At 42.2% G+C, this 27,346-nt stretch overlaps 1 protein-coding gene across 1 annotated transcript in view; it reads left to right on the forward strand.

Moving 5' to 3' along the window:
• spegb (striated muscle enriched protein kinase b) overlaps positions 1–27,346 on the forward strand; it is a 123,971-nt gene that overhangs the window by 71,362 nt on the left and 25,263 nt on the right. Inside the window, exons 13-24 of the mRNA XM_020453670.2 lie at positions 5,430–5,659; positions 14,407–14,526; positions 15,098–15,202; positions 15,694–15,900; positions 16,097–16,220; positions 19,266–19,438; positions 19,706–19,818; positions 20,147–20,315; positions 20,890–20,989; positions 23,024–23,224; positions 23,448–23,505; positions 23,803–23,880. Coding sequence (XP_020309259.1) covers positions 5,430–5,659; positions 14,407–14,526; positions 15,098–15,202; positions 15,694–15,900; positions 16,097–16,220; positions 19,266–19,438; positions 19,706–19,818; positions 20,147–20,315; positions 20,890–20,989; positions 23,024–23,224; positions 23,448–23,505; positions 23,803–23,880 — 1,678 coding nt within the window. The remainder of the gene's footprint in view (positions 1–5,429; positions 5,660–14,406; positions 14,527–15,097; positions 15,203–15,693; positions 15,901–16,096; positions 16,221–19,265; positions 19,439–19,705; positions 19,819–20,146; positions 20,316–20,889; positions 20,990–23,023; positions 23,225–23,447; positions 23,506–23,802; positions 23,881–27,346) is intronic.

Here is a 27,346-nt window from a genome sequence, read left to right on the forward strand (position 1 = left end):
TCACAAAACGAATACATGCTAAACTAGTAATCATTTAAAAAAATAAAGATTCAAAGCTGTAATGAAACAACAACACGATTAATGACCACTTTAAAAGCTTCTATGAAAATGTATATAAATCAGAATTTAACAATAGTTGGATGGATCCTATAGCCTTCTTAACTCAACTCTGAAGCAATTATCAGCAGACAAAAAATGACTAAAAACAGATGACCCAATAATAAATATTAAATGCTGTTAAAACATTCGCATGTAGAAATGCACCAGGATAAGATGGCTTTCTCATGGAATTCTATTCAACATTTTGGGACAAATTAGCTCCCCTATTTACTCAAATGACAACCCACATATCACTCAATTCAGTACTTCCTAGTTCCGTGTATCAAACAGTTATTTCAGTTATATTACAACCAGGAAAATCTGGAGAGTTCCCTGCTGACAGCTTGGAAAATTCCAGAAAATGTTGTCATGGCTTTAGAAGCTTCTAGCCTAATGGACATCATTTGAGTCAATTGGAGGTGTACCTGTGAATGTATTTCAAGGCCTACCTTCAGACTCAACGCCTCTTTGCTTGACATCATGGGAAAATCTAAAGAAATCAACCAAGACCTCAGAATAAAATTGGAGACCTCCACAAGTCTGGTTCATCCTTGGGAGCAATAGTACGCAAGTCTAAACACCACGGGTCCACGCAGCCGTCATACCTCTCAGGAAGAAGACGCGTTCTGTCTCCTAGAGATGAACGTACTTTGGTGCGAAAAGTGCAAATCAATCCCTGAACAACAGATAAAGGACTTTGTGAAGATGCTGGAGGAAACGGGTACAACAGTATCTCCATCCACCCTAAAACGTGTCCTATATCGACATAACCTGAAAGGCCGCTCAGCAAGGAAGAAGCAACTGCTCCAAAGCCACCTTAAAAAAGCCAGACTAAGGTTTGCAACTGCACATGGGGGCAAAGATTATACTTTTATGCGAACTTTCCTCTGGTCTGATGAAACAAAAATAGAACTGTTTGGCCATAATGACCATCATTATGTTTGGAGGAGAAATAGGGAGGCTTGCAAGCCGAAGAACACCCTCCCAACCATGAAGCACGAGGGTGGCAGCATCATGTTGTGGGGGTGCTTTGCTGCAGGAGGGACTGGTGCACTTCACAAAATAGATCAACATGAGGTAGTAAAATTCTGTGGACATATTGAAGCAACATCTCCAGATGTCAGTTAAATCTTGGTCGCAAATGGGTCTTCCAAATGGACAATGACCCCAAGCATACTTCCAAAGTTGTGGCAAAATGGCTTAAGAACAACAAAGTCAAGGTATTGGAGTGGCCATCACAAATCCCTGACCTCAATCCCATAGCAAATGAGTGGGCAGAATTGAAAAAGCGTGTGCGAGCAAGGAGGCCTACAAACCTGACTCAGTTACACCAGTTCTGTCAGGAGGAATGGGCCAAAATTCATCCAACTTAATGTAGGAAGCTTGTGGAAGGCTACTCGAAATGTTTGACCCAACGTTTGACCCAAGTTAAATGGCAATGTTACCAAATACTAATTGAGTGTATGTAAACTTCTGACCCACTGGGAATGTGATGAAAGAAATAAAAGCTGAAATAAATCATTCTCTCTACTATTATTCTGACATTTCACATTCTTAAAATAAAATGGTGATCCTAAGTGACCTAATACAGGGAAGTTTTACAAGGATTACATGTCAGGAATTGTGGAAAACTGAGTTTTCAGTCGTGGCCAAAAGTTTTGAGAATGACACAAATATTAATTTTCACAAAGTCTGCTGCCTCAGTTTGTATGATGTCAATTTGCATATACTCCAGAATGTTATGAAAAGTGATCAGATGAATTACAATTAACTGCAAAGTCCCTCTTTGCCATGCAAATGAACTGAATCCCCCCAAAAATGTCCACTGCATTTCAGTCCTGCCACAAAAGGACCAGCTGACATCATGTCAGTGATTCTCTCGTTAACACAGGTGTGAGTGTTGATGAGGACAAGGCTGGAGATCACTCTCTCATGCTGATTGAGTTTGAATAACAGACTGGAAGCTTCAAAAGGAGGGTGATGCTTGGAATCATTGTTTGTCCTCTGTCAGCCATGGTTACTTGCAAGGAAACACATGCCGTCATCATTGTTTTGCATAAAAAGGGTTTCACAGGCAAGGACATTGCTGCCAGTAAGATTGCACCTAAATCAATCATTTATCGGATCATCAAGAACTTCAAGGAGAGCAGTTCAATTTTTGTGAAAAAGGCTTCAGGGCGCCCAAGAAAGTCCAGCAAGTTCCAGGACTGTCTCCTAAAGTTGATTCTGCAGGATCGGGGCACCATCAGTACAGAGCTTGCTCAGGAAAGGCAGCAGGCAGGTGTGAGTGCATCTGCACGCACAGTGAGGCAAAGACTTTTGGAGGATGGCCTGGTGTCAAGAAGGGCAGCAAAGAAGCCACTTCTCTCCAGGAAAAACATCAGGGACTGACTGATATTCTGCAAAGGGTACAGGGATTGGACTTCTGAGGACTGGGGTAAAGTCATTTTCTCTGATGAATCCCCTTTTCGATTGTTTGGGGCATCGGGAAAAAAGTTTGTCCGGAGAAGACAAGGTGAGCGCTACCATCAGTCCTGTGTCATGCCAACAGTAAAGCGTCCTGAGACCATTCATGTGTGGGGTTGCTTCTCAGCCAAGGGAGTGGGTTCACTCACAATTTTGCCTAAGAACACAGCCATGAATAAAGAATGGTACCAACACATCCTCCGAGAGCAACTTATCCCAACTGTCCAGGAACATTTTGGTGACGAACAATGCCTTTTCCAGCATGATGGAGCTTCTTGCCAAAAGGCAAAAGTGATAACTAAGTGGCTCGGGGAACAAAACATCGATATTTTGGGTCCATGGCCAGGAAACTCCCCAGAAACTCCCATTGAGATCTTGTAGTCAATTCTCAAGAGGTGGGTTGACAAACAAAACCCCACAAATTCTGACAAACTCCAAGCATTGATTATGCAAGAATGGGCTGCCATCAGCAAGGATGTGGCCCAGAAGTTAATAGACAGCATGCCAGGGCAAATTGCAGAGGTCTTGAAAAAGAACGGTCAACACTGCAAATATTGACTCTTTGCATCAACTTCATGTAATTGTCAATAAAAGCATTGCAATTATACTTCAATATTCCATAGTAATATCTGACAAAAAATATCTTAAGACACTGAAGCAGCAAACTTTGTGGAAATTAATATTTATGTAATTCTCAAAAACTTTGGCCACGACTGTGTTTGGCTAAGGTGTATGTAAACTTCCGACATCAACTGTACTCATATATTTTATAAATCGTGACAGTAAAATTATACATTTATAAGCAATAAAATGGCAGAACTCTTACCAGACTTGATACACATCAATCAAACATGGGTTATTAAAAATAGACACTTTTAAACAAATACAAGAACGTGTTTCAGTTTAAAACAATGCACAAAAAAATAAGATAGATTTGCCAATAATGGCTGTTGATGGCTTTCAACCATATTGACTAGCCTTTTCTTTTGAAAACTTTGGAAGCTTTCAACTGCCCAACTGAAATAATAAAATGTATACATTTGTATACATACATTTGCATTTATGTCCTAAACAATCAGAATTGATAAACATGAATGTAAACTAAACTTATTTGCAGATGATCTTCTGATAAACCTGACCAATATTGAAAACGCAATGCCCCCTTTGTATCTCAGGTTATAAAATAAGAGGCATTAGAAGAAGACAATCTATTTCAGGATAAATCAATGTTAAAGTTTACATAGCTGGCCATATATGGACATTACATTTTACTTTATGGGTTGGTTATGTACAGTGGCTTGTGAAAGTATTCACCCCCCTAAAATGTATTCTTGGGGGGTTTGTATCATTTGGTTTACACAACATGCCTACCACTTTGAAGATGCAAAATCTTTTTTATTGTGATATAAACAAGAAATAAGACCAAAAGGTGCCACTCAAGGACATTCTGAGACTTGTCCCAAAGCCACGACTGGTTTGTGTTGGAAGGTGAACCTTCGCCCCAGTCTGAGATCAGAGTGCTCTGAAGCAGGTTTTCATCAATGATCAATCTGTACTTGCTTCGTTCATCTTTCCCTTGATCCTGACTAGTCTCCCAGTCCCTGCTTCTGAAAAAGATCCCCACAGCATGATGCTGCCATCACCATGCTTCACCGTAGGGTTGGTGCAAGGTTTCCCCCAGACGTGACACCTGGCATTCAGGCCAAAGAGTTCAATCTTGGTTTCATCAGACCAGAGACATTTGTTTCTCAAGGTCTGAGAGTCCTTTACGTGTCTTTTGGCAATCTCCAAGCAGGCTGTCATGTGCCTTTTACTGAGGAGTGGCTTCTGTCTAGCCACTCTACAGTACCATAAAGGCCTGATAAGTGGAGTACTGCAGAGATGGTTGTTCTTCTGGAAGATTCTCCCATCTCCACAGATGAGCTCTGTCAGAGTGACCATTGGGTTCTTGGTCAGCTCCCTGACCAAGGCCATTCTCCCCCGATTGCTCAGTTTGGCTGGGCGGTCAGCTCTAGGAAGAGTCTTGGTGGTTCCTAACTTCTTCCATTTAAAAATGATGGAGGCCACTGTGTTCTTGGGTACCTTCAATGCTGCAGAAATGTTTTGGTACCCTTCCCCAGATCTGTGCCTCAACACAATATTATCTCGGAGCTCTATGGACAATTCCATTGACTTCATGGTTTTTGCTCTGACGTGCAATCTCAAATGTGGGACCTTCTATAGACCAGTATGTGCCATTCCAAATCATGTCCAATCAATTGAATTTACCACAGGTGGACTTCAACCAAGTTGGAGATACATCTCAAGGAGGATCAATGGAAACAGGATGCACCAGAGCTCAATTTCGATTTTGATAGCAAATGGTCTGAATACTTATGTAAATAAGGTATTTCAGTTTAGTGTAGTTTTTTGCTTTGTAATTATGGGGTAAAATGAGGAAAAAGTCAAGGAGTCTGAGTACTTTTCGAAGGCACTGTACCTGTACTGTATTTGGAAAAGCTACATTTTATGTATACTGTACTCCAGTATTTGGGATTTTAAATAAAGTTATGAATATATTGTCCTAGTACAGGATGTTACCTTTTTATTTGTGAGTGTTTTCATTCATATGTTTTACCATTTAGACATACAATCACTTATGTATCCATTTAAAGAAATTATACGTATTTGGCCAAATTTACTATAGTGTATAAGTAATCAAATGTTTTTATTATTTGGAATCACAATCCTTGCACGTAATGATTACATTGTGCTTTTAACTCTACAAATATGTTGCGGGTGTGTTTTGGGTCATGTCTTCCCAATAGTAACTTCCCTTCCCTTCGTCCCTCCCTCTTCTCTCTCTCACCTCCCTCCCTCCAAAGGGCAAAGCTAGAGAAGATGCCATCCATCCCGGAGGAGCCCGAGGTGCCGGACAATGAGGTTGAGCGCTTCACCATGCCTGACTTTGTCAAGCCCCTGTACGACCTGGACGTGATCGAGGGCAAAGAGACCGTGCTCAAGTGTAAGGTGGCTGGACTGCCGTACCCCACCATTGTGTGGTTCCACAATGGCAAGAAAATCGACAGCACGGAGGACAGGAAAATGACACAGTGTGAGTTGAGATTGGTATTTTATAAATCCAGCTCTATAAGTTAAAACTGCAACTTCATCAAGTAAGAACAAATTGTATTGGTGGAGTACACAGTATATCAGATGTTATAGCGGGTGAAGCGAAATGCTTATGTTACTTGGACCTATCAATGCAGTAAAATGTCAAGCAAGTACACAAATAATAATTAAAATATATTCAAGAAATGTCATAACGAAACCAATTAACATCCCAAATACAGTGCCTTGCGAAAGTATTTGGCCCCCTTGAACTTTGCGACCTTTTGCCACATTTCAGGCTTCAAACATAAAGATATAAAACTGTATTTTTTGTGAAGTATCAACAACAAGTGGGACACAATCATGAAGTGGAACGACATTTATTGGATATTTCAAACTTTTTTAACAAATCAAAAACGGAAAAATTGGGCGTGCAAAATTATTCAGCCCCTTTACTTTCAGTGCAGCAAACTCTCTCCAGAAGTTCAGTGACGATCTCTGAATGATCCAATGTTGACCTAAATGACTAATGATGATAAATCCAATCCACCTGTGTGTAATCAAGTCTCCGTATAAATGCACCTGCACTGTGATAGTTTCAGAGGTCCGTTAAAAGCGCATAGAGCATCATGAAGAACAAGGAACACACCAGGCAGGTCCGAGATACTGTTGTGAAGAAGTTTGGATTTGGAAGCCGGATTTGGATACAAAAAGATTTCCCAAGCTTTAAACATCCCAAGGAGCACCGTGCAAGCGTTAATATTGAAATGGAAGGAGTATCAGACCACTGCAAATCTACCAAGACCTGGCCGTCCCTCTAAACTTTCAGCTCATACAAGGAGAAGACTGATCAGAGATGCAGCCAAGAGGCCCATGATCACTCTGGATGAACTGCAGAGATCTACAGCTGAGGTGGGAGACTCTGTCCATAGGACAACAATCAGTCGTATATTGCACAAATCTGGCCTTTATGGAAGAGTGGCAAGAAAGCCATTTCTTAAAGATATCCATAAAATGTGTCGTTTAAGTTTGCCACAAGCCACCTGGGAGACACACCAAACATGTGGAAGAAGGTGCTCTGGTCAGATGAAACCAAAATTGAACTTTATGGCAACAATGCAAAACGTTATGTTTGGCGTAAAAGCAACACAGCTCATCACCCTGAACACACCATCCCCACTGTCAAACATGGTGGTGGCAGCATCATGCTGTTCTTCAGCAGGGACAGGGAAGATGGTTCAAATTGATGGGAAGATGGATGGAGCCAAATACAGGACCATTCTGGAAGAAAACCTGATGGAGTCTGAGACTGGGACGGAGATTTGTCTTCCAACAAGACAATGATCCAAAACATAAGGCAAAATCTACAATGGAATGGTTCAAAATAAACATATCCAGGTGTTAGAATGGCCAAGTCAAAGTCCAGACCTGAATCCAATCGAGAATCTGTGGAAAGAACTGAAAACTGCTGTTCACAAATGCTCTCCATCCAAACTCACTGAGCTCGAGCTGTTTTGCAAGGAGGAATGGGAAAAAAATTGCAGTCTCTCGATGTGCAAAACTGATAGAGACATACCCCAAGCGACTTACAGCTGTAATCGCAGCAAAAGGTGGCACTACAAAGTATTAACTTAAGGGGGCTGAATAATTTTGCACACCCAATTTTTCCGTTTTTGATATGTTAAGAAAGTTTGAAATATCCAATAAATGTCGTTCCACTTCATGATTGTGTCCCACTTGTTGTTGATTCTTCACAAAAAAATACAGTTTTATATCTTTATCTTTGAAGCCTGAAATGTGGCAAAAGGTTGCAAAGTTCAAAGGGGCCGAATACTTTCGCAAGGCACTGTAGCACTGTAAAAGTAATCCAAATGCAATCTATACGCACAGTGCATTCGGAAAGTATTCAGACCCTTCTCCTTTTCCACATTTTGTTACGTTAGTCTTATTCTAAAATGGATTAAATAAAAAAATGTCCTCATCAATCTACACACAATACCCCATAATGACAAAGCGAAAACAGCTTTTTAGAATTTTTTTCAGATTAATAAAAAAAGTATTTAATTATTTATACAAGTATTCAGACCCTTTGCTTTGAGACTCGAAATTGAAATCGGTGGCATCCAGTTTCCATTGATCATCCTTGAGATGTTTCTACAACTTGAGTGGAGTCCATCTGTGTTAAATACAGTTGGTTGGACATGATTTGGAAAGGCACACACCTGTCTATGTATCCACAGTTGACAGTGGATGTCAGAGCAAAAACAAAGCTATGAGGTCAGAGGATTTGTCCATAGAGCTCTGAGACAATATTATGTCGAGGCACAGATCCGTGGAAGGGTACCAAAACATTTCTGCAGTATTGAATGTCCCCAAGTGGCCTCCATCATTATTAAATGGAAGACGTTTGCAACCACCAACACTCTTCCAAGAGCTGGCTGCCAAGCCAAACTGAGGAATCAGGGATGAAGTAACTTTATCAGGGAGGTGATCAAGAACCCAATGGTCACTCTGACAAAGATCCAGAGTTCCTCTGTGGAGATGGGAGAACCTTCCAGACGGACAACCATCTCTGCAGCACGACACCAATCAGGCCTTTGTGGTAGAGTGCCAGACGGAAGCCACTCCTCAGTAAAAGGCACATGATTGCCTGCTTGGAGTTTGCCAAAAGGCACCTCAGGACTATCAGACCATGCAAAACAAGATTTTCTGGTCTGATGAAACCAAGATTGAACTCTTTGGCCTGAATGCCAAGCGTTACCTCTGGAGGAAACCAGGCACCTCTCATCACCTGGCCAATACCATCAGTACTGTGAAGCATGGTGGGGGCAGTGTCATGCTGTGGGGATGTCTTTCAGCGTCAGGGACTGTGAGACTAGTCAGGATCGATGGAAAAATGAATGGAACAATGTAGTGAGAGATCATTGATAAAAACCTGCTCTAGAGTGCTCAGTACCTCAGACTGGGGCGAAGGTTCACCTTCCAACAGGACAACGACCTGTTGCACACGGCCAAGACAACACAGGAGTGGCTTTGGGACAAGTCTCTGAATATCCTTGAGTGGATATTGAGTGGATACCCAATCGAACATCTCTGGAGAGACCTGAAAAGACATGTGCAGCGAACCTCCCCAACCAACCTGACATAGCTTCAAATTATCTGCAGAGAAGAATGGGAGAATCTCACCAAATACAGGTGTGTCAAGCTTGTATCGTCATACCCAAGAAGACTTGAGGCTGTAAGTGTAATCGCTGCCAAAGGTGCTCCAACAAAGTACTGAGTAAAGGGTTTGAATAATTATATAAATGTGATATTTTTAAATATTTTTTATTTTATTTCGAAAAACCTCTTTTTGATTAATCATTATGAGGTATTGTGTGTAGATTGATTGAATACCTTCCAAATGCACTGTACATACACCAGATTTATGTACACAATATATGCTAAGAATGGTATGTACAGCAGTAGATATATTAGAGTGACCGATGTCAAGAATCCAGAATATGAATATGCAATTTGTTTTTTAAAAAGTAACGGATTTGCTTTATTCTTGGCCAGGTCACAGTTGTAAATGAAAACTTGTTCTCAACTAGCCTACCTGGTTAAATAAAGGTGAAACTAAATAAATAAATAAAAAGGTTTGACAGCCAACAAGGAGGAGGTGAGAGCCCTGGCGGAGTGGTGCCAGGAAAATAACCTCTCATCCCTACGGATGGCACTGTGATAGACTGCATCCAATTTGTTGAATAGTGTTGGAGCCTTTTTTGTAAATGACATCGCCGAAGTCGAGGATCAGTAGGATAGTCAGTTTTACGAGGGTATGTTTGGCGGCATGAGTGAAGGATGCTTTGCTGCGAAATAGGAAGCCGATTCTAGATTTAATTTTGGATTGGAGATGGTTAATGTGAGTCTGGAAGGAGAGTTTACAGTCTAACCAGACACCTAGGTATTCTAAGTCAGAACCGTCCAAAGTTGTGATGCTAGTCGGGCGGGAGGATGCGGGCAGCAATCGGTTGAAGAGCATGCATTTAGTTTTACTTTCATTTAAAAGCAGTTGGAGGCCTCTGAAGGTGTGTTGTACTGTTAACACAGTGTCCAAAGAAGGGCCAGATCTATACAGAATGGTGTCGTCTGCGTAGAGGTGGATCAGACAATCACCAGCAACAAGAGCGACATCATTGATGTATGCAGAGAAAAGAGTCGGCCCAAGAATTGAACCCTGTAGCAAACCCATAGAGACAGCCAGAGTTCCAGAAAACAGGCCCTCCAATTTGACACGCTGAACTCTATCAGAGAAGTAGTTAGTGAACCAGGCAAGGCAGTCATTCGAGAATCCAAGGCTATTGAGTCTGCCGATAGGAATGTGGTGATTGACAGAGTCGAAAGCCTTGGCAAGGTCGATGAAGACGGCTGCACTGCATTGTCTTTTATCGATGGCGGTTATGATATCGTTTAGGACCTTGAGCGTGGCTGAGGTCCACCCATGACCAGCTCGGAAACCAGATTGCAAAGCGGAGAAGGTACGGTGAGATTCTAAATGGTCGGTGATCTGTTTGTTAACTTGGCTTTCGGAGACTTTAGAGAGGCAGGGCAGGTCTGTAACAGTTTGAGTCTAGTGTCTCCCCCTATGATGAGGGGGATGACTGCGGCAGCTTTCCAATCTTATCTCAGACGATAAGAAAGAGAGGTTGAACAGGCTAGAAATAGGGGTTGAAACAATTTTGGCGGATCATTTTAGAAAGAGAGGGTCCAGATTGTCTAGCCCGGCTGATTTGTAGGGATCTAGATTTTGCAGTTCTTTCAGAACATGTCTGGATTTGGGTGAAGGAGAAGCGGGGCAGGCGAGGTCTTGGGCAAGTTGCTGCAGTAGGTGCTGAGATGTTGACCGGGGTAAGGGTAGAGGTAGCCAGGTGGAAAGCATGGGCAGCCGTAGAGAAATGCTTCTTGAAATTCTCAATTATAGTGGATTTATCGGTGGTGACAGTGTTTCCTAGCCTCAGTGCAGTGGGCAGCTGGGAGGAGGTGCTCTTACTCTCCAAGGACTTTACAGTGTCCTACAGGATGCACATTTCTGTTTGAAAAAGCTAGCCTTAGCTTTCCTGTGTATATTGGTTCCTAACTTCCCAAGAAAGTTGCATATCGCAGGTGCTATTCGATGCTAATGCAGTACGCCACAGGATGTTTTTGTGCTGGTCAAGGGCAGTCAGGTCTGGAGTGAACCAAGGGCTATATCTGTTCCTGGTTCTACATTTTATGAATGGAGCATGCTTATTTAAGATGGTGAGGAAGGCATTTTTAAAGAATAACCAGGCATCCTCTGCTGACGTGATGAGGTCAGTATCATTCCAGGATACCCCGGCCAGGTCGATTAGAAAGGCCAGTTCGCTGAAGTGTTTTTGGGAGTGTTTGACAGTGATGAGGGGTGGTCGTTTGACCGCAGACCCATTACGGATGCAGGCAATGAGGCAGTGATCGCTGAGATCTTGGTTGAACACAGCAGAGGTGTATTTGGAGGGCAAGTTGGTTAGGATGATATCTATGAGGGTGCCCATGTTTACAGATTTGTACCTGGTAGGTTCATTGATAATTTATATGAGATTGATGGCATCTAGCTTAGATTGTAGGATGGCCGGGGTGTTAAGCATGTCCCAGTTTAGGTCACCTAGCAGCACAAGCTCTGAAGATAGGTGGGGGGGAATCAATTCACATATGTTGTCCTGGGCACAGCTGGGTGTAGAGGGTGGTCTATAGCAAGCGGCAACAGTGAGAGACTTTTTTCTGGAAAGGTGGATTTTTAAAATTAGAAGACCTGGATAGTAAGACAGAACTCTGCAAGCTATCTCCACAGTAGATTGCAACTCCACCCCCTTTGGCAGTTCTAACTTGCCGGAAAATGTTATGGTTAGGGACGGAAATTTCAGGGTTTTTGGTGGTCTTCCTAAGCCAGGATTCAGACACGGCTAAGACATCCGGGTTGGCAGAGTGTGCTAAAGCAGTGAATAAAGCAAACTTAGGGAGGAGGCTTCTTCTTCTTCTTCATGCTTGAAACCAAGGCTTTTACGGTTACAGAAGTCAACAAATGAGAGCACCTGGGAAATAGGAGTGGAGCTAGGCACTGCAGGTCCTGGATTAACCTCTACATCACCAGAGGAACAGAGGAGTAGAATAAGGATACGGCTAAAGGCTAAAAGAACTCGTCTTCTAGGACGCTCGGAACAGAGAGTAAAAGGAGCAGCTTTCTGGGCGCGGTCGATTAGATTCAAGGCATAATGTTCAGACAAAGGTATGGTAGGATGTGAGTACATTGGAGGAAAACCTAGGCATTGAGTGATGATGAGAGAGATTTTGTCTCTGGAAACATTTAAACCAGGTGATGTCACCATGTCATGTGGGAGGTGGAACTAAATGGTTGGTTAAGGCATATTGAGCGGGGCTAGAGGCTCTACAATGAAATAAAACAATAATCACTAACCAGAACAATAATGGACCAACATGCATATCCGACTAATCATAGGAGACCATGAGTGGTTGGGCTGGCTGGAGACACGGCGATTCAGACAGCTAGCAGAAGGGCCTTAGAGGGACGTCGCGACAGAGGAAAGTCTGTTTTATCCTCGTCGTAAGGTTCTGTCAATAGACCAGTCAAGATGGATTAGTAGGGTTCCGTGTAGCAGAGGGGTCCAGTCTAATTGGCAAATGGATCTATTCAGCTAACAGTCCAATATGCTCTAGAAAGCTAGTGTGCCACGGCTAGCAGGCTAGCAGATGGGCATTCAGGGGACGTCGCGATGTATGAGCCGGTTGAGTAACCCCCTCGAGGAGATTACGTCGGTAGTCCAGACGTGAAGAATCGGCAGGGTTCTGTACCCCGTTCCGACAGTAAAAGGGGTCCAGGCCAGTTGGCAAAATAGGTATTGTAGCCTAGGAGTGGTTGATGGACCTCTTCAGCTAGCCAGGAGATGGGCCTAGCATGGGCTAGCTCTTGGCTAACTGGTGCTTGTTACGGGACAGAGACATTAGCCAGGGTTGGTCACTCGGATTGCAGATAGCTAGCTGCGATGATCCAGGTGAGAAGGTTCAGAGCTTGCGGTAGGAATCCGGGGATATGGAGAGAAAATAGGTCCGGTATGCTCTGGTTTGAATCGTGTTGTATAAACTGGCAAGAGCTTTCCAGGCTAAAGGTAGCTGATGACCGCTAGCAGTGGTTAGCTGACTACTAGCTAGTAGCTAGTTAGCTGGCTAGCTTCTGTTGGGTGATTCCGATTCAGGTAAAGAAAAATACTTTAGAAAAAAGTAGATCCTCACCACATTGGGTGAGGCGGGTTGCAGGAGAGTATTTTGAAGTTGAGGTTTAGAAAAATATCTGAAAAGATATATACATGGGACACGATAAGACAAAGGAGAAAGACCTCTGACTGCTACGCCATCTTGGATATAATACTACCACTGTTGGGTCGTCAGCAAACTTGAAGATTGAGCTGGAGACGTGCATGGCCACGTAGTCATGGGTGAACAGGAAGTATAGGAGGGGACTGAGCTTGGGCCCCCGTGTTGAGGATCAGTGTGGCGCAGGTGTTGTTGCCTACCTTGACCACCTGGGGTTGGCCCGTAAGCAAGCCTAGGACCCAGTTGCACAGGGAGGGGTTCAGACCCAGGGCCCTTAGTGATGAGCTTGGAGGGCACTATGGTGTTGAAGGCTGAGCTGTAGTCGATGAACAGCATTCTTACAGCTATTCTTCTTCTCCAGCTGGTATAGGGCAGTGTGCAGTGCAATGGTGATTGCGTCGTCCATGGATCTGTTGGGGCGCTATGAACATTTTAGTGGGTCTAGGGTGTTGGGTAAGGTGGAAGTGACATGATCCTTAAGTAGCCTCTCAAAGCACTTCATGATGACAGTTACCTTCACATTCTTGGGTACAGAAACAATGGTGGACATCTTAAAGCAAGTGGGGACAACCGACTGGGATAGGGAGAGATTGAAATTTGTCCGTAAACACTCCATCCAGCTAGTCTGCACATGAGGACATGGCTTGGGATGCCATTTGGGCCAGCAGCTTTGCGAGGGTTAACATGCATGAATGTCTTACTAACGTCGGCCACGGAGATCGGGAGCACACAGTCCTCGTGAGTGGTAAGTGCCCACATCTGCAACTAGGTGTTGTTTTACTTGATGCAGATGAAGGTCTTTAGCTTGTCGGACCTCTAGGTATCAATATATTTGATAAAATATTGAATTTGGCCTTTACTTCTATAGCCTAGAGAACTGCATGGAATAACACATCCATACATGGCAAAAACTACAGTCCAAAAATGCATCGTTGGCGTCGCACAGCAAAACAGAGAACACAATCATGATTGTGAGAGTCTCCCCTTTCCATAGAGTGGTGATAATAGTTTTCTAGCTCAAACTGTTTGAAAAACAGACGGTTTTGTGAAAAGACAGATTTTCGAGATGTCTTGTGTTCTGACAAACACTGCTCTAGCTCTGCCACCTTTCACCGCAGATGCGGCAGTGCGACATCAGCGGATGTGGTGGATTGAGACACATCCAATGCAAAAAACTGATATCTCTAGCTTAAACTGACAGATTTTGATGGGGACGCACCGGTGCATCAACCGACTATAGGGGGTCAGTTTAAGTGCAACAATGTTTTTTGGATTCAAATAATGCACTTTCAGCAGGATATAGCGATTATCTTAATGCTATCAAGGCATTGGGAAACTCACCCCTGTGGTGGTCCTCTCTTCCAGTCAGAGACATCCACAGCTTGGTCATCCATTCTGTCTGCCACGCCCACGGAGGGGTATACAAGAGCGTAATCTCCAACAAGGTGGGCAAGGCCACCTGTTACGCCCATCTCTATGTGACTGGTGAGGAATCACAGATGATTTTTTGATAATATTACTTCAATCCTACAGGTATAATGCATTTTGGTACAGTTATAACGCATTGTAAGACATTTTCCATTGTCATGTGCATGTATGGTCCTCATATTGCCAAAGAACCATTTTAAGTCAGTTGACATTTCATTAACTTTGTGAAGAGAGTATAAACCTGATAGGTTTAAGCAACACAGCAATTACATAGGTTTGCCTTGCTTTGCCTCGACTAGGTAGAATTTTCACCATAGAGCACGCAACTATCCAATTGTTTCAGATCTAGAGGCGGGGCTAGGGGTTGATTTGGTATGTTGATGCATGCACAAAAAGGTGATTTCACCACGGACCATTAACTTGAATTACAGTGTTAATGGAATTATGCACCTTGTGTTTTTAACAAAAGTTCAAATCTATGATCAAATGCATTTGATTTAGCTATTTACTGTAGGGGATGTGATAAAGGGATACTGTATAATATGAAGGTTAATGTAACACTTAAAATGTAACTCTTATATATGTGAAACACTTGTAGTGTGAAATTATATATCTATTACTGTTTCAGACGTTCTTCCAGACCCTCCAGATGGGCCCCCAGTAATAGAGGCTGTTACTGGCAAGACGATAACCCTGTGCTGGAAGAAACCCCGGAGGCTGGATCCCTCTATTGGTCATTTTCTTTTCGCTGGCATTACTGTCATTCAATATAATATGGATTGTGGAGCCATGGTTTCCTGTATTTCAAGAGCTAGAGCTGCTAGACAGATGTAACAGCACACACAAAAAAATGTAAAAGTGAAGAATGATATATCTTTACTGCATTTAGATTTACCAAGTCATAGTTTAAAATTGAAAGCACAGCACCAGGGGGAATAATTTATTGTTTAAAGAACATTGAATAAGATGCGGCTGTGGGTAGATGGTATCGGTAATGCGGTTCAAGCAAATCTGCAATGTGGGAATATAACAGTTCCAGCACATCTGAATTGCATTTTGTTTTGCTATCACATCCATTGTCCTAATACAGGAAAACATCTAGTACACATTCAATTGAATTTTGTTTGAATGCCATTTCATCTGCCATCTGCACGGGTGGTCAAAGTCAATCCTCTGTCTACATGCGTTCACATATTGAAAAGGTATATATGTTTGTCATTGCAGATCCCAACACGTTGATGTATGCCATCCAACAACAAGTGCTGGGCTCAATCCAGTGGACCATCATAGCATCCAGTTTGAAAGAGCCTTGCTACACAGTGACCTCCTGCTCCAAAGGAGTCCGCTACACCTTCAGGGTCTTGTCAATCACCACCAAGGCCTTTAGCAAACCCTCTCCGTCCACAGACCCAGTGCAACTTGTCGACAGAGGTATGAGCCATCAAGTGAGGGCAACATGAATCGATGACACAGTGCTTATGTTGGTTGGTGGCAGGGGCTAATAACTAAATGAAAGCATGGCTTTCACTCTCTCCTTGTCCAAAGACTGCTAACAAAGCAAGGAAACAAATATGTAAATTATTTATTTGGATCAACTATCCCTTTACATGACTGTATTTCTCCCAAGGTCCATATCTTCAGGAGGCTCCAGTAATAATTGATAAGCCAGACATGGTGTATGTGCAGGAGAACCAGTCAGTCAGCATCACTATCACTCTGAACCACATCAACGCTGCAGTAATCTGGAAAAGGCAAGTCACGCACTGGATCACTACACCTGATAGTCTAATGTACAGTTATACACTGAGTGAATAAAACATTAGGAACACCTGCTCTTTCCATGACAGACTGACCAGATGAATCCAGTGAAAGCTATGATCCCTTATTGATGTCACTTGTTAAATCCACTTAAGTGTAGATGATCAGTGTAGATGATGGAGAGGAGCCAGGTTAAAGATTTTTAAGTCTTGAGGGAAAAAAAAATTTTCACCTTTATTTAACCAGGTAGGCTAGTTGAGAACAAGTTCTCATTTGCAACTGCGACCTGGCCAAGATAAAGCATAGCAGTGTGAGCATACAACAAAGAGTTACACATGGAGTAAACAATTAACAAGTCAATAACACAGTAGAAAACAAAGGGGGGGTCTATATACAATGTGTGCAAAAGGCATGAGGAGGTAGGCAAATAATTACAATTTTGCAGATAAACACTGGAGTGATAAATGATCAGATGGTCATGTACAGGTATATTGGTGTGCAGAAGAGCAGAAAAGTAAATAAATAAAAACAGTATGGGGATGAGGTAGGTGAAAAGGGTGGGCTATTTACCAATAGACTATGTACAGCTGCAGCGATCAGTTAGCTGCTCAGATAGCTGATGTTTGAAGTTGGTGAGGGAGATAAAAGGGAGATAATTGACTCATGGATTGTGTATGTGTGCCATTCAGAGGACGAACGGGCAAGACAAAAGGTTTAAGTTCCTTTGAACAGGGTATGGTAGTTGGTACCAAGCACACCGGTTTGAGTGTGTCAAGAACTGCAACGCTGCTGGGTTTTTAACACTCAACAGTTTCCTGTGTGTATCAAGAATGGTCCACCACCCAAAGGGCATCCAGCCACTTCAAAGTAAAAATAATGACCTGGACTAAAATATTCAAAATTGGAAGAAATTTGGTTGGAGGCAAGTGATTCTCATTTAAGTGCAATTTACCTAATCTGTGGTAAATTTCAAGACTCTACAGGGTAAAAATAGCCATTAAACCAGTTTTGAAAAGAGAAAACAGAACATCCTGCTCCATTGTAAAGTGCAAGGGTGCCAACATACAATACAACTGTATTAATATGGACATTTTTAAGCAGATGCTTTTCACTTAAATATACAATTCAACTCATATTCACTATGCAGTGCATTCGGAATGTATTCAGACCTCTTCACTTTTTCCACATTTTGTTACGCTAGTCTTTTCTAAAATTGAACAAACTATTTTTTTACTCATCAATCTACGCACAATAACCATAATAACAAAACAAAAACGTTTTTTTAGAAATGTTTGCTAAATTATGAAAAAAACTAAAACAGAAATACCTTATTTACATAAGTATTCAGACCCTTTGCTATGAGACTCGAATCTGAGCTCAGGTGCATCCTGTTTCCATTGATCTTCCTTGTGAGGTTCCAACAACTTTATTGGAGTCCATCTGTGGTAAATTAAATGGATTGATCTTGATTTGGAAAGGCACACACCTGTCTATATACGGTCCCACAGTTGACTGTGCATGTCAGAGCAAAAACCAAGCCATGAGATTGAAGGAATTGTCCGTAGAGCTCCGAGACAGGATTGTGTCGAGGTACAGATCTGGGGAAGGGTACCAAAAAGTTTCAGCAGCATTGATGGTCCCTACTAACACAGTGGCCACCATCATTTTTAAATGGAAGAAGTTGGGAACCACCAAGACTCTTCCTAGAGCTGGCTGCCCAGGCTAAACTGAGCAATCGGGGGGGAAGTGCCTTGGTCTGGGAGGAGACCAAGAACCCAATGGTAACTCTGACAGAGCTCCAGAGTTCCTCTGGGAAGATGGGAAAACCTTCCAGAAGGACAACCATCTCTGCAGCACTCCACCAATCAGCCCTTTATAGTAGAGTAGCCAGACGGAATCCACTCCTCGGTAAAAGGCACATGACAACCCACTTAGAGTTTGCCAAAAGGCACCTAAAGGACTCTCAGATCATGAGAACAAAAAATATATTTTCTGATGAAACCAAGATTGAACTCTTTGGCCTGAATGCCAAGCGTCACATCTGGAGGAAACCTGGCACCATCCCTACGGTGAAGTATGGTGGTGGCAGCATCATGCTGTGAGTATGTTTTTCAGTGGCAGGGACTGGGAGACTAGTCAGGATCGAGGGAAAGTTGAACGGAGCAAAGTACTGAGGGATCCTTAATGAAAACCTGCTCCAGAGCACTCAGGACCTCCGACTGGGGGGAAGGACAACATACACTGAGTGAAGGACAACAACCCTAAGAATACAGCCAAGACAAGGCAGGAGTGGCTTTGGGACAAGTCTCAGAATGTCCTTGAGTGGCCCAGCCAGAGCCTAGACTTGAAGCCATTCGAACATCTCTGGAGAGAACCTAAAAGAGCTGTGCAGCAAAGCTCCCCATCCAACCTGTCAGAGCTTGAGAGGATCTTCAAAGAAGAATGAGAGAAACTCCCAAATACAGGTATGCCAAACTTATAGCGTCGTACCCAAGAAGACAAGTGGCTGTAATCACTGCCAAAGGTGTGTCAACAAAGTACTGAGTAAAGGGTACTGAATACTTATGTAAATGTGATATGAGTTTTTCATTTGTAATACATTTGCAAAAAATGTCTAAAAACCAGTTTTTGCTTTGTCATTATGGGGTATTGTGTGTAGATTGTTGAGGGGAAAAAACAATTAAATCCATTTTAGAATAAGGCTGAAACATCACAAAATGTGGAAAAGGTGAAGCGGTCTGAATACTTTCCGAATGCACTGTGTATGACCCATGTGGGAGTCAAACCCACATGCTCTATGTTGCCAAAACCATGCTCCAACACATTGAGCCATTAATCTACTCTTGCAGATGGCCTTCTTGTTTGCTCCACCACAATTGAATCCACAAAAATGCAAAAATGTCATTTTAATACCAAGGACTGTAGGATAAAACAATAAAATGTGTGAAACAGTCACACAACAAAAGTTCTTACCCCCAAAAAGTAGCAACACCCCAACAATGGAATTTGTACGTTGCCTTATTGTTCTCTGCGTTCAGGAGGGGAGTGGTCCTTGCCACCAAACATGGGCTGTATGAGATGAGTATGCCCGATGACGACCAGCACTCTTTGAAGATCCTGAGGGTGAAGAGTGGTGACTTGGGTCAGCTGATGTGTGTGGCCTCCAACAAGTTTGGCAGCGACTCCTGCATCTTTAGTGTGGAAATGGCAGGTGAGTGTAATAATGATGGATTATGATAATGATTTGGATTTTTGGATATATCACTAATAACAGGCGCTCAAAGCACTTTCCAACTCGTATAATTAACAACAGTTATGGCCATTAAAAAGTTAGCTACTCTTTCAAAATGCCTTTCTGCAGCAAGGTACATTGTAAGGACATTTAGTTTGCGTCGTGTTTCCTTGCAATGATACTTTAAGTATCGAGATACTGAGTATTGTGAAAAATCAAACACATTCTCGTGTTCCCTATCTGTAGCACCGCCAACCTTTGAGACAATCATGGAGGATGTGGATGTGCACATGGGAGATACGCCTCGTCTGGCTGTGGTCGTGGAGGGCAAGCCCATTCCCGACATCATGTGGTTTAAGGTGCATAAATTGAGACACAAACATATGAGCATTTTATATCATTGGAACCCTTTATTCATTTCACCCTCATGCCTTGTAGTTACTCAATAGCTAACAAGATTGATAACCAGAATGTATGTACTCAGCTGGTAAGAAGGTACATAAACAATGACTGAATTGTAGTGAGAGGAAACTGTCCACATTATGTTTCAAATGAGTTTCTAATATAGTAAGTGCGTAATTACAAGTAGCATTGACATTCTATGTAATCATTTTACTATATGCATGTTTATTGTCATGAAGAAAAAAAAGATTACATTCAGAGTGACTTATTGTGACTTGGTTTCAGGATGATATATTGTTGTGTGAGAGTAGTCACATCACCTTTGTGTATGACGACAACGAATGCTCCCTCGTGGTGCTCAACACAAGTCCGGAAGATTCAGGAGTGTATACCTGCACAGCCAAGAACCTGGCTGGCTCTGTGTCCTGTAAGGCTGAGCTCACCGTGCACACAGGTAAGCCTCTCCGTACTCTTTAATCAAATATGCTTTCCAGTATTGACACAAAGGCGTAGTCGTGTAAGCAAATGATTTAAAGGGACCTTTCACTCCAAAATTAAAGTTTGTCCAACGTTTTCAGACCTCAAAAGTAGACGAATTACGAGATATGTCCACAACCTAGGCCATCAGTTGTGTCGATCCAGCAATATGACTTAATCCCCAAGTGAAAGGGTGCTTATCTTTTCCATTAATTTGAGGTGGAGACAGCCGGATCTACATAACCGATGTCAAAGGACGTGGATTCATTTTGAGGTCTGAAAACATTAGATAAACTTTCATTTTTGGAGTGAAATGTCCATTCAGCATTGCTTATGCAGATTTCTCTGAAACTGACCCACTGCTCGTACCTCATACTACTCACCAAGGACACGTATTAGTCAGATTGTTGAGATGCAGCTACAGTATTCTTAGGCTGATGTAAATTAAAGGTTGGGAATGTGATTAACTCAGGCCCAGAATACTATGACATATCGGCCTGTAATTAGGCTGCATTGTAATTGTGTGTCCTCACTTTTGCGTTGCCTTGCAGTTAGAGAAGACAAGGAGGATTCAATGGAGGACGAGGAGACCATTCTCAGGAAGATGCGCCGGCTGACTGACTACTACGACATCCACAAGGAAATCGGGAGGTGAGTCACCAGTTTGTAAAGAAAGCTAGGAAGAAGAAATATATATACACATACATATACATACACTGAGTGTACAGAACATTAGGAACACCTGCTCTTTCCATGACATAGACTGACCAGGTGAATCGAGGTGAAAGCTATGATCCCTTAATGTCACTTAAATCCACTTCAATCAGTGTAGACGAAGGGGAGGAGACATGTTAAAAAAGACAGTTGAAACATGAATTTTGGATATGTGCCGTTCACAGGGTGAATGGGCAAGACAAAAGATTAAAGTGATTTTGAACGTGTTTTGGTAGCAGGTGCCAGGAGCACCGGTTTGAGTGTGTCAAGAACTGAAACACTACTGGGTTTTCCTATGTGTATCAAGAATGGTCCACCACCCAAAGGACATCCAGCCTTCTTGTCACAACTGTGGGAAGCATTGGAGTCAACATATCCCATTGTACATTGTAGAATAGTAGTGAAGACGTCAAAATTATGAAATAACACATATAGAATCATGTAGTTAAACAAATCAAAATATATTTTATATTTGAGATTCTTCAAAGTAGCCTTGCACTCTCTTGGCATTCTCTCAACCAACTTCACCTGGAATGCTTTTCCAAAAGTCTTGAGTTCCCACATATGCTGAGCAATTGTTGGCTGCTTTTCCTTCACTCTACAGTCCAAATCATCCCAAACCATCTCAATTGGGTTGAGGTCGGGTGATTGTAGAGGCCAGGTCATCTGATGCAGCACTCCATCACTCTCCTTCTTTGTCAAATAGCCCTTACACAGCCTGGAGATGTGTTGGGTCATTGTCCTGTTGAAAAAAAAAAATGATAGCCCCACTAAGCTAACCAGATGGGATGGCGTATCGCTGCAGAATGTTGTGCCATGCTGGTTAAGTGTGCCTTGAATTCTAAATAAATCACAGATAGTGTCACTAGCAAAGCACCCTCACCTCCCCTTCTCCATGCTTCACGGTGGGAACCACACATGCTGAGATCATCCATTCACCTACTCTGCGACTCACAAAGACAATGTTGGAACCCAAAATCTCAAATTTGGACTCATCAGACCAAAGGACAGATTTCCACCGGTCTGATGTCCATTGCTCTCGTGTTTCTTGGCCCAAGCAAATCTCTTCTTATTATTGCTGTCCTTCAGTAGTGGTTTCTTTGCAGCAATTTGACCATGAAGGCCTGATTTCACACAGTCTCCTCTGACCGGTTGACGTTGATGTGTCTGTTACTTGAACTCTGTGAAGCATTTATTTGGGCTGCCATTTATGAGGCTGGTAACGCTAATTAACTTTTCCTCTGAAGCAGAGGTAACTCTGGGTCTTCCTTTCCCGTGGTGGACCTCAGGAGAGCCAGTATCATCATAGCTCTTGATGGTTTTTGCGACTGCACTTGAAGAAACTTCTTGAAATGTTCCGAAATGACTGAACTTAATGTAATGAATGTAAAGTAATGATGGACTGTCTTTCTCTTTGCTTATTTGATCTGTTATTACCATAATATGGACTTTTACAAAATACTGAAGGAAAGAAATTCCACCTGTAACAAAGCACACCTGTTATTTGAAATGCATTCCAGATGACTACCTCATGAATCTGGTTGAGAGAATGCCAAGATTGTGCAAATCTGTCAAGGCAAGGGGTGGCTATTTTGAAGAATCTCAAATATAAAATACATTTTGATTTGTTTAACTACATGACTCCATATGTGTTATTTAGTAGTTTTCATGTCTTCACTACTATTCTACAATGTAGAAAATAGTAAAAAAAAAGAAAGAAAGAAAAACACTTGAATGAGTAGGTGTGTCCATTCATTTGACTGGTACTCCATGTAAATGTAAAACCAACAAATCAATTCCTAATTTTGTATTAATTGTAAGAACTATTTCCTTATAAATGTTCTAATTATTAAGTAATGCTTATAAATAATGAAATATGTGTTTATTCACTGTTTAGAAATGGTTGGTTAATGCTTTTACATGAAAGTGACTGTAAAATGTTACATCCTAATCAATAACAATCTTTTTTAGAGGAGCTTTCTCCTATGCAAAACGAGTGACGCAGAAAGTGGGGAAAAAAGAGTATGCTGCCAAGTTCATATCTGCCCGAGCCAAGAGGAAGGCCTCTGCACTTAGAGAGATGAATCTGCTGTCTGGGTTGGACCACGAGAGAGTCCTGTATTTCCATGATGCCTTTGAGAAGAAGAATGCAGTCATCATTGTCACAGAGATGTATCCTTTTCAGAGTTCATACTCACTGGTGCCTTTTACACAGTATTCCATTTGACTTGAAGAGTGGGGAAAATTGAAGGTATAACAGTCTATATTTTTTGTAGACACACATGCACAGACACACTCACAATCCTGTGTTTGCATATTTGTTTCCGTCATTCATCTCCTGTCATAATTATGAAATATTTCCAGTGTCATAAATCTCCTTGATCAATGCATAAAGATGCAACGAGGAACTTCTGGAGAGGTTTACAAAGAAATCTACAGTGATGGAGTCGGACGTGAGTTGGTTACTGTGTGCTTGGAGGACACTTAATTATGGGATCATGAGTAACAGGGACCCCTATTGTAAGATCCTTGAACTCATCTTTACCAACTTGGCACCTAGAATTATTATCAAAAGAAGACCAACCAAGTAAATCCACACACTTTTACAGGGATAAGTGGGACCTTGGGTAACACTTGATATGATCAAACCACCCTGTTTCTCTTATTGTATAAGAATGTGTCTCCCATAACATCTTTACAAAACGTAACATAATGACAATAACATATCCCTATACTTGGTATACCTGCAGATCCGCTCCTGTATGAGACAGCTGTTGGAGGGTGTGGACTACCTTCACCATCAAAATATCGTCCATCTGGATATCAAGGTGTTTTTAGTTAAAAGAGTTTTAAGGCCAGGCACCTCAGGCTGAAATAACATTTTTGCATCTACCTATCAATTCTGAGATTTGTTGGCATTTAGGTCCATTTAATGTGAGTTTTTTCAAAAAGTAAACATAAAAATGCCAAAAATATATATTTGATTTTGTTTATCATACTACTGTCATTAACATTTGAATGAATTTTAACCACTTTAAAATGGACATACATCTGTAATTTCAAAGCTCACTACATTGCTTTCAACATAATTCCGAATCCCATTTCACAGAGAATGTTACAAATGGGACTGCATTTAGTAGTTTATTTTATTGAACCTTTATTTCACTAGGCAAGTCAGTTAAAGAACACATTTTTATTTACAATGACGGCCTGCGGGGACAGGGTCTGGGATTTAAAAAATAACAAATTAATTAATTATAGGATAAAACACACATCACGATGAGAGACAACAACACTACATAAAGACAGACCTAAGACGACAACATAGCAAGGCAGCAACACATGACAACACAGCATGGTAGCAACACAACATGACAACATCATGGTAGCAACACAACATGGTAGCAGCACAAAACATGGTAAAAAAATTACTGGGCGCAGACAACAGCACAAAAGTCAAGAAGGTAGAGACAACAATACATCATGCAAAGCAGCCACAACTGTCAGTAAGAGTGTCCATGATTGAGTCTTTGAAGTTTCATTTCATTTTAGTTAACCTTAATTTAACCAGGTAGGCCAGTTGAGAACAAGTTCTCATTTACAACTGCAACTGGGCCAATGTAAAAAAAAAAGCAGTGCGACAAAAACAACACAGAGTTACATATAAACAAACATACAGTCGATAACACAATATAAAAAGCTATGTACAGTGTGTGCAAATGTAGAAGAGTAGGGAGGTAAGGCAATAAATAAGCAATGGAGGCAAAATAATTACAATTTAACATTAACACTGAAGTGATAGATGTGCAGATGATGATGTCCAAGTAGAGATACTGGGGTGTGAAAGAGATAGAGGATAAGTAACAATATGGGGATGAGGTAGTTGGGTGTGCTATTTACAGATTGGCTGTGTACAGGTACAGTGATCGGTAAACTGCTCTGACAGCTGATGCTCAAAGTTATAGCGGGAGATATAAGACTCCAGCTTCAGTGATTTTTGCAACTCATTCCAGTCATTGGCAGCAGAGAACTGGAAGGAAAGGCACCCAAAGGAAGTGTTGGCTTTGGGGGTGACCAGTGAAATATTGCTATGGTGACCATTGAGCTGAGATAAGGTGGGGCTTTACCTAGCAAAGACTTATAGATGACCTGGAGCAAGTGGGTTTGGCGGTGAATATGTAGCGAGGGCCAGCCAACAAGAGCATACAGGTCGCAGTGGTGGGTAGTATATGGGGCATTGGTGATAAAACGGATGGCACTTTTATAGACTACATCCAATTTGCTCAGTAGAGTATTGGAGGCTATTTTGTAAATGACATCGCCGAAGTCAAGGATTGGTAAGATAGTCAGTTTTACGAGGGTATGTTTGGCAACATGAGTGAAGAAGGATTTGTTGCGAAATAGGAAGCCAATTCAAGATTTCATTTTGGATTGGAGATGCATAATGTGAGGAAGTAGAGTTTACAGTCTAACCAGACACCTAGGTATTTGTAGTTGTCTAGAGTAGTGATGCTCGTCACTCGCGGTCAGGTGCGTGCAGCAATCGGTTGAAGAGCATGCATTTAATTTTACTTGCATTTAAAAGCAGTTGGAGGCCTCGGAAGGAGTGTTATATGGCATTGAAGCTCGTTTGGAGGTTTGTTTACACAGTGTCCAAAGAAGGGCCAGATGTATACAGAATGGTGTCGTTTGCGTAGGAGGTGGATCAGAGAATCACCAGCAGCAAGAGCGACATCATTGATGTATACAGAGAAAAGAGTTGGCCTGAGAATTGAACCCTGTGGCACCCCCTTAGAGACAGCCAGAGGGCCAGACAACAGGCCCTTCGATTTGACACACTGAACTCTATCTGAGAAGTAGTTAGTGAATCAGGTGAAGCAGTCATTTGAGAAGCCAAGGCTATTGAGTCTGCCGATAAGAATGTAGTGATTGACAGAGTCGAAAGCCTTGGCCAGGTCGATGAAGACGGCTGCACAGTATTGTCTTTTATTGATGGCAGTTATGATATCGTTTAGGACCTTGACGTGGCTGAGGTGCACCCATGACCAGCTCGGAAACCAGATTGCATATCGGAGAAGGTATGGTGGGATTCGAAATGGTCGCTGACCTGTTTGTTAACTTGGCTTTCGAAGATTTTAGAAAGGTAGGGCAGGATAGATATAGGTCTATAACAGTTTGGGTCTAGAGTATCTCCCATTTGAAGAGGGGGATGACCGCGGCAGCTTTCCAATCTTTGGGGATCTCAGATGATACGAAAGGGAGGTTGAATAGGCTAGTAATAGGGGTTGCAACAATATTGGCGGATAATTTTAGAAAGAGAGGGTCCAGATTGTCTAGCCCAGCTGATTTGTACGGGTCCAGGTTTTGCAGCTCTTTCAGAACATCTGCATGTCTGAATTTGGGTGAAGGAGGAGCCGGGGGGGGGGGGGGGGGGGGGGAGGTCTTGAGCAAGTTGCTGCAGGGGGTCCTGAGATGTTGACCGTGGTAGGGGTAGCCAGGTGGGAAGCATGGACAGCCGTAGAAAAATGGCTTATTGAAATGATCGATTATAGTAGATTTATCGGTGGTGACAATGTTTCCTATCCTAAGGGCAGTGGGCAGCTGGGAGAAGGTGCTCTTTTTCTCCATGGACTTTACAGTGTCCCAGAACTTTTTGGAATTAGTGCTACAGGATGCAGATTTCTGTTTGAAAAAGCTACCCTTAGCTTTTCTAACTGATTGAGTTTATTGGTTCCTGACTTCCCTGAAAAGTTGCATATCACAGGGGGCTATTCGATGCTAATGCAGAAGACAACAGGATGTTTTTGTGCTGGTCAAGGGCAGTCAAGTCTGGGGTGAACCAAAGGCTATATCTTTTCTTACTTCGACATTTTTTGAATGGGGCATGCTTATTTAAGATGGCGAGGAAAGCATTTTTAAAGAGCAAACAGGCATCCTCGGCTGATGGGATGAGGTCAATATCCTTCCAGGATACCCGGTTCAGATTGATTAGAAAAACCCAAATGTTTTTTTTGGGGGTCAAGTTTCATGAGCTCCTTTTGCACCTCGGACTCATTGACTGCCTGCAGTGAGAAACTTTGTAGCCGGGCAGGGGAAAAAGATGGGGAAGCATCTGGGATAGTCGCATTGGAAGGGGTGGGAGATGAGGAAATGTTGGACAGGTGAGGAGGCATGGCTGAGTCAAATAGGAATCCTGACTTAATGACGTGGTGATTAAAGAGCTCAGCCATGTTCTTATTGTCACTAACAACCATATTATCATCATCATTAAGGGACATCAGCAGCTTTGAGGAG

This window comes from Oncorhynchus kisutch, linkage group LG2, assembly GCF_002021735.2.
Source record: "Oncorhynchus kisutch isolate 150728-3 linkage group LG2, Okis_V2, whole genome shotgun sequence".
NCBI classification, from domain to species: Eukaryota; Metazoa; Chordata; class Actinopteri; order Salmoniformes; family Salmonidae; genus Oncorhynchus; species Oncorhynchus kisutch.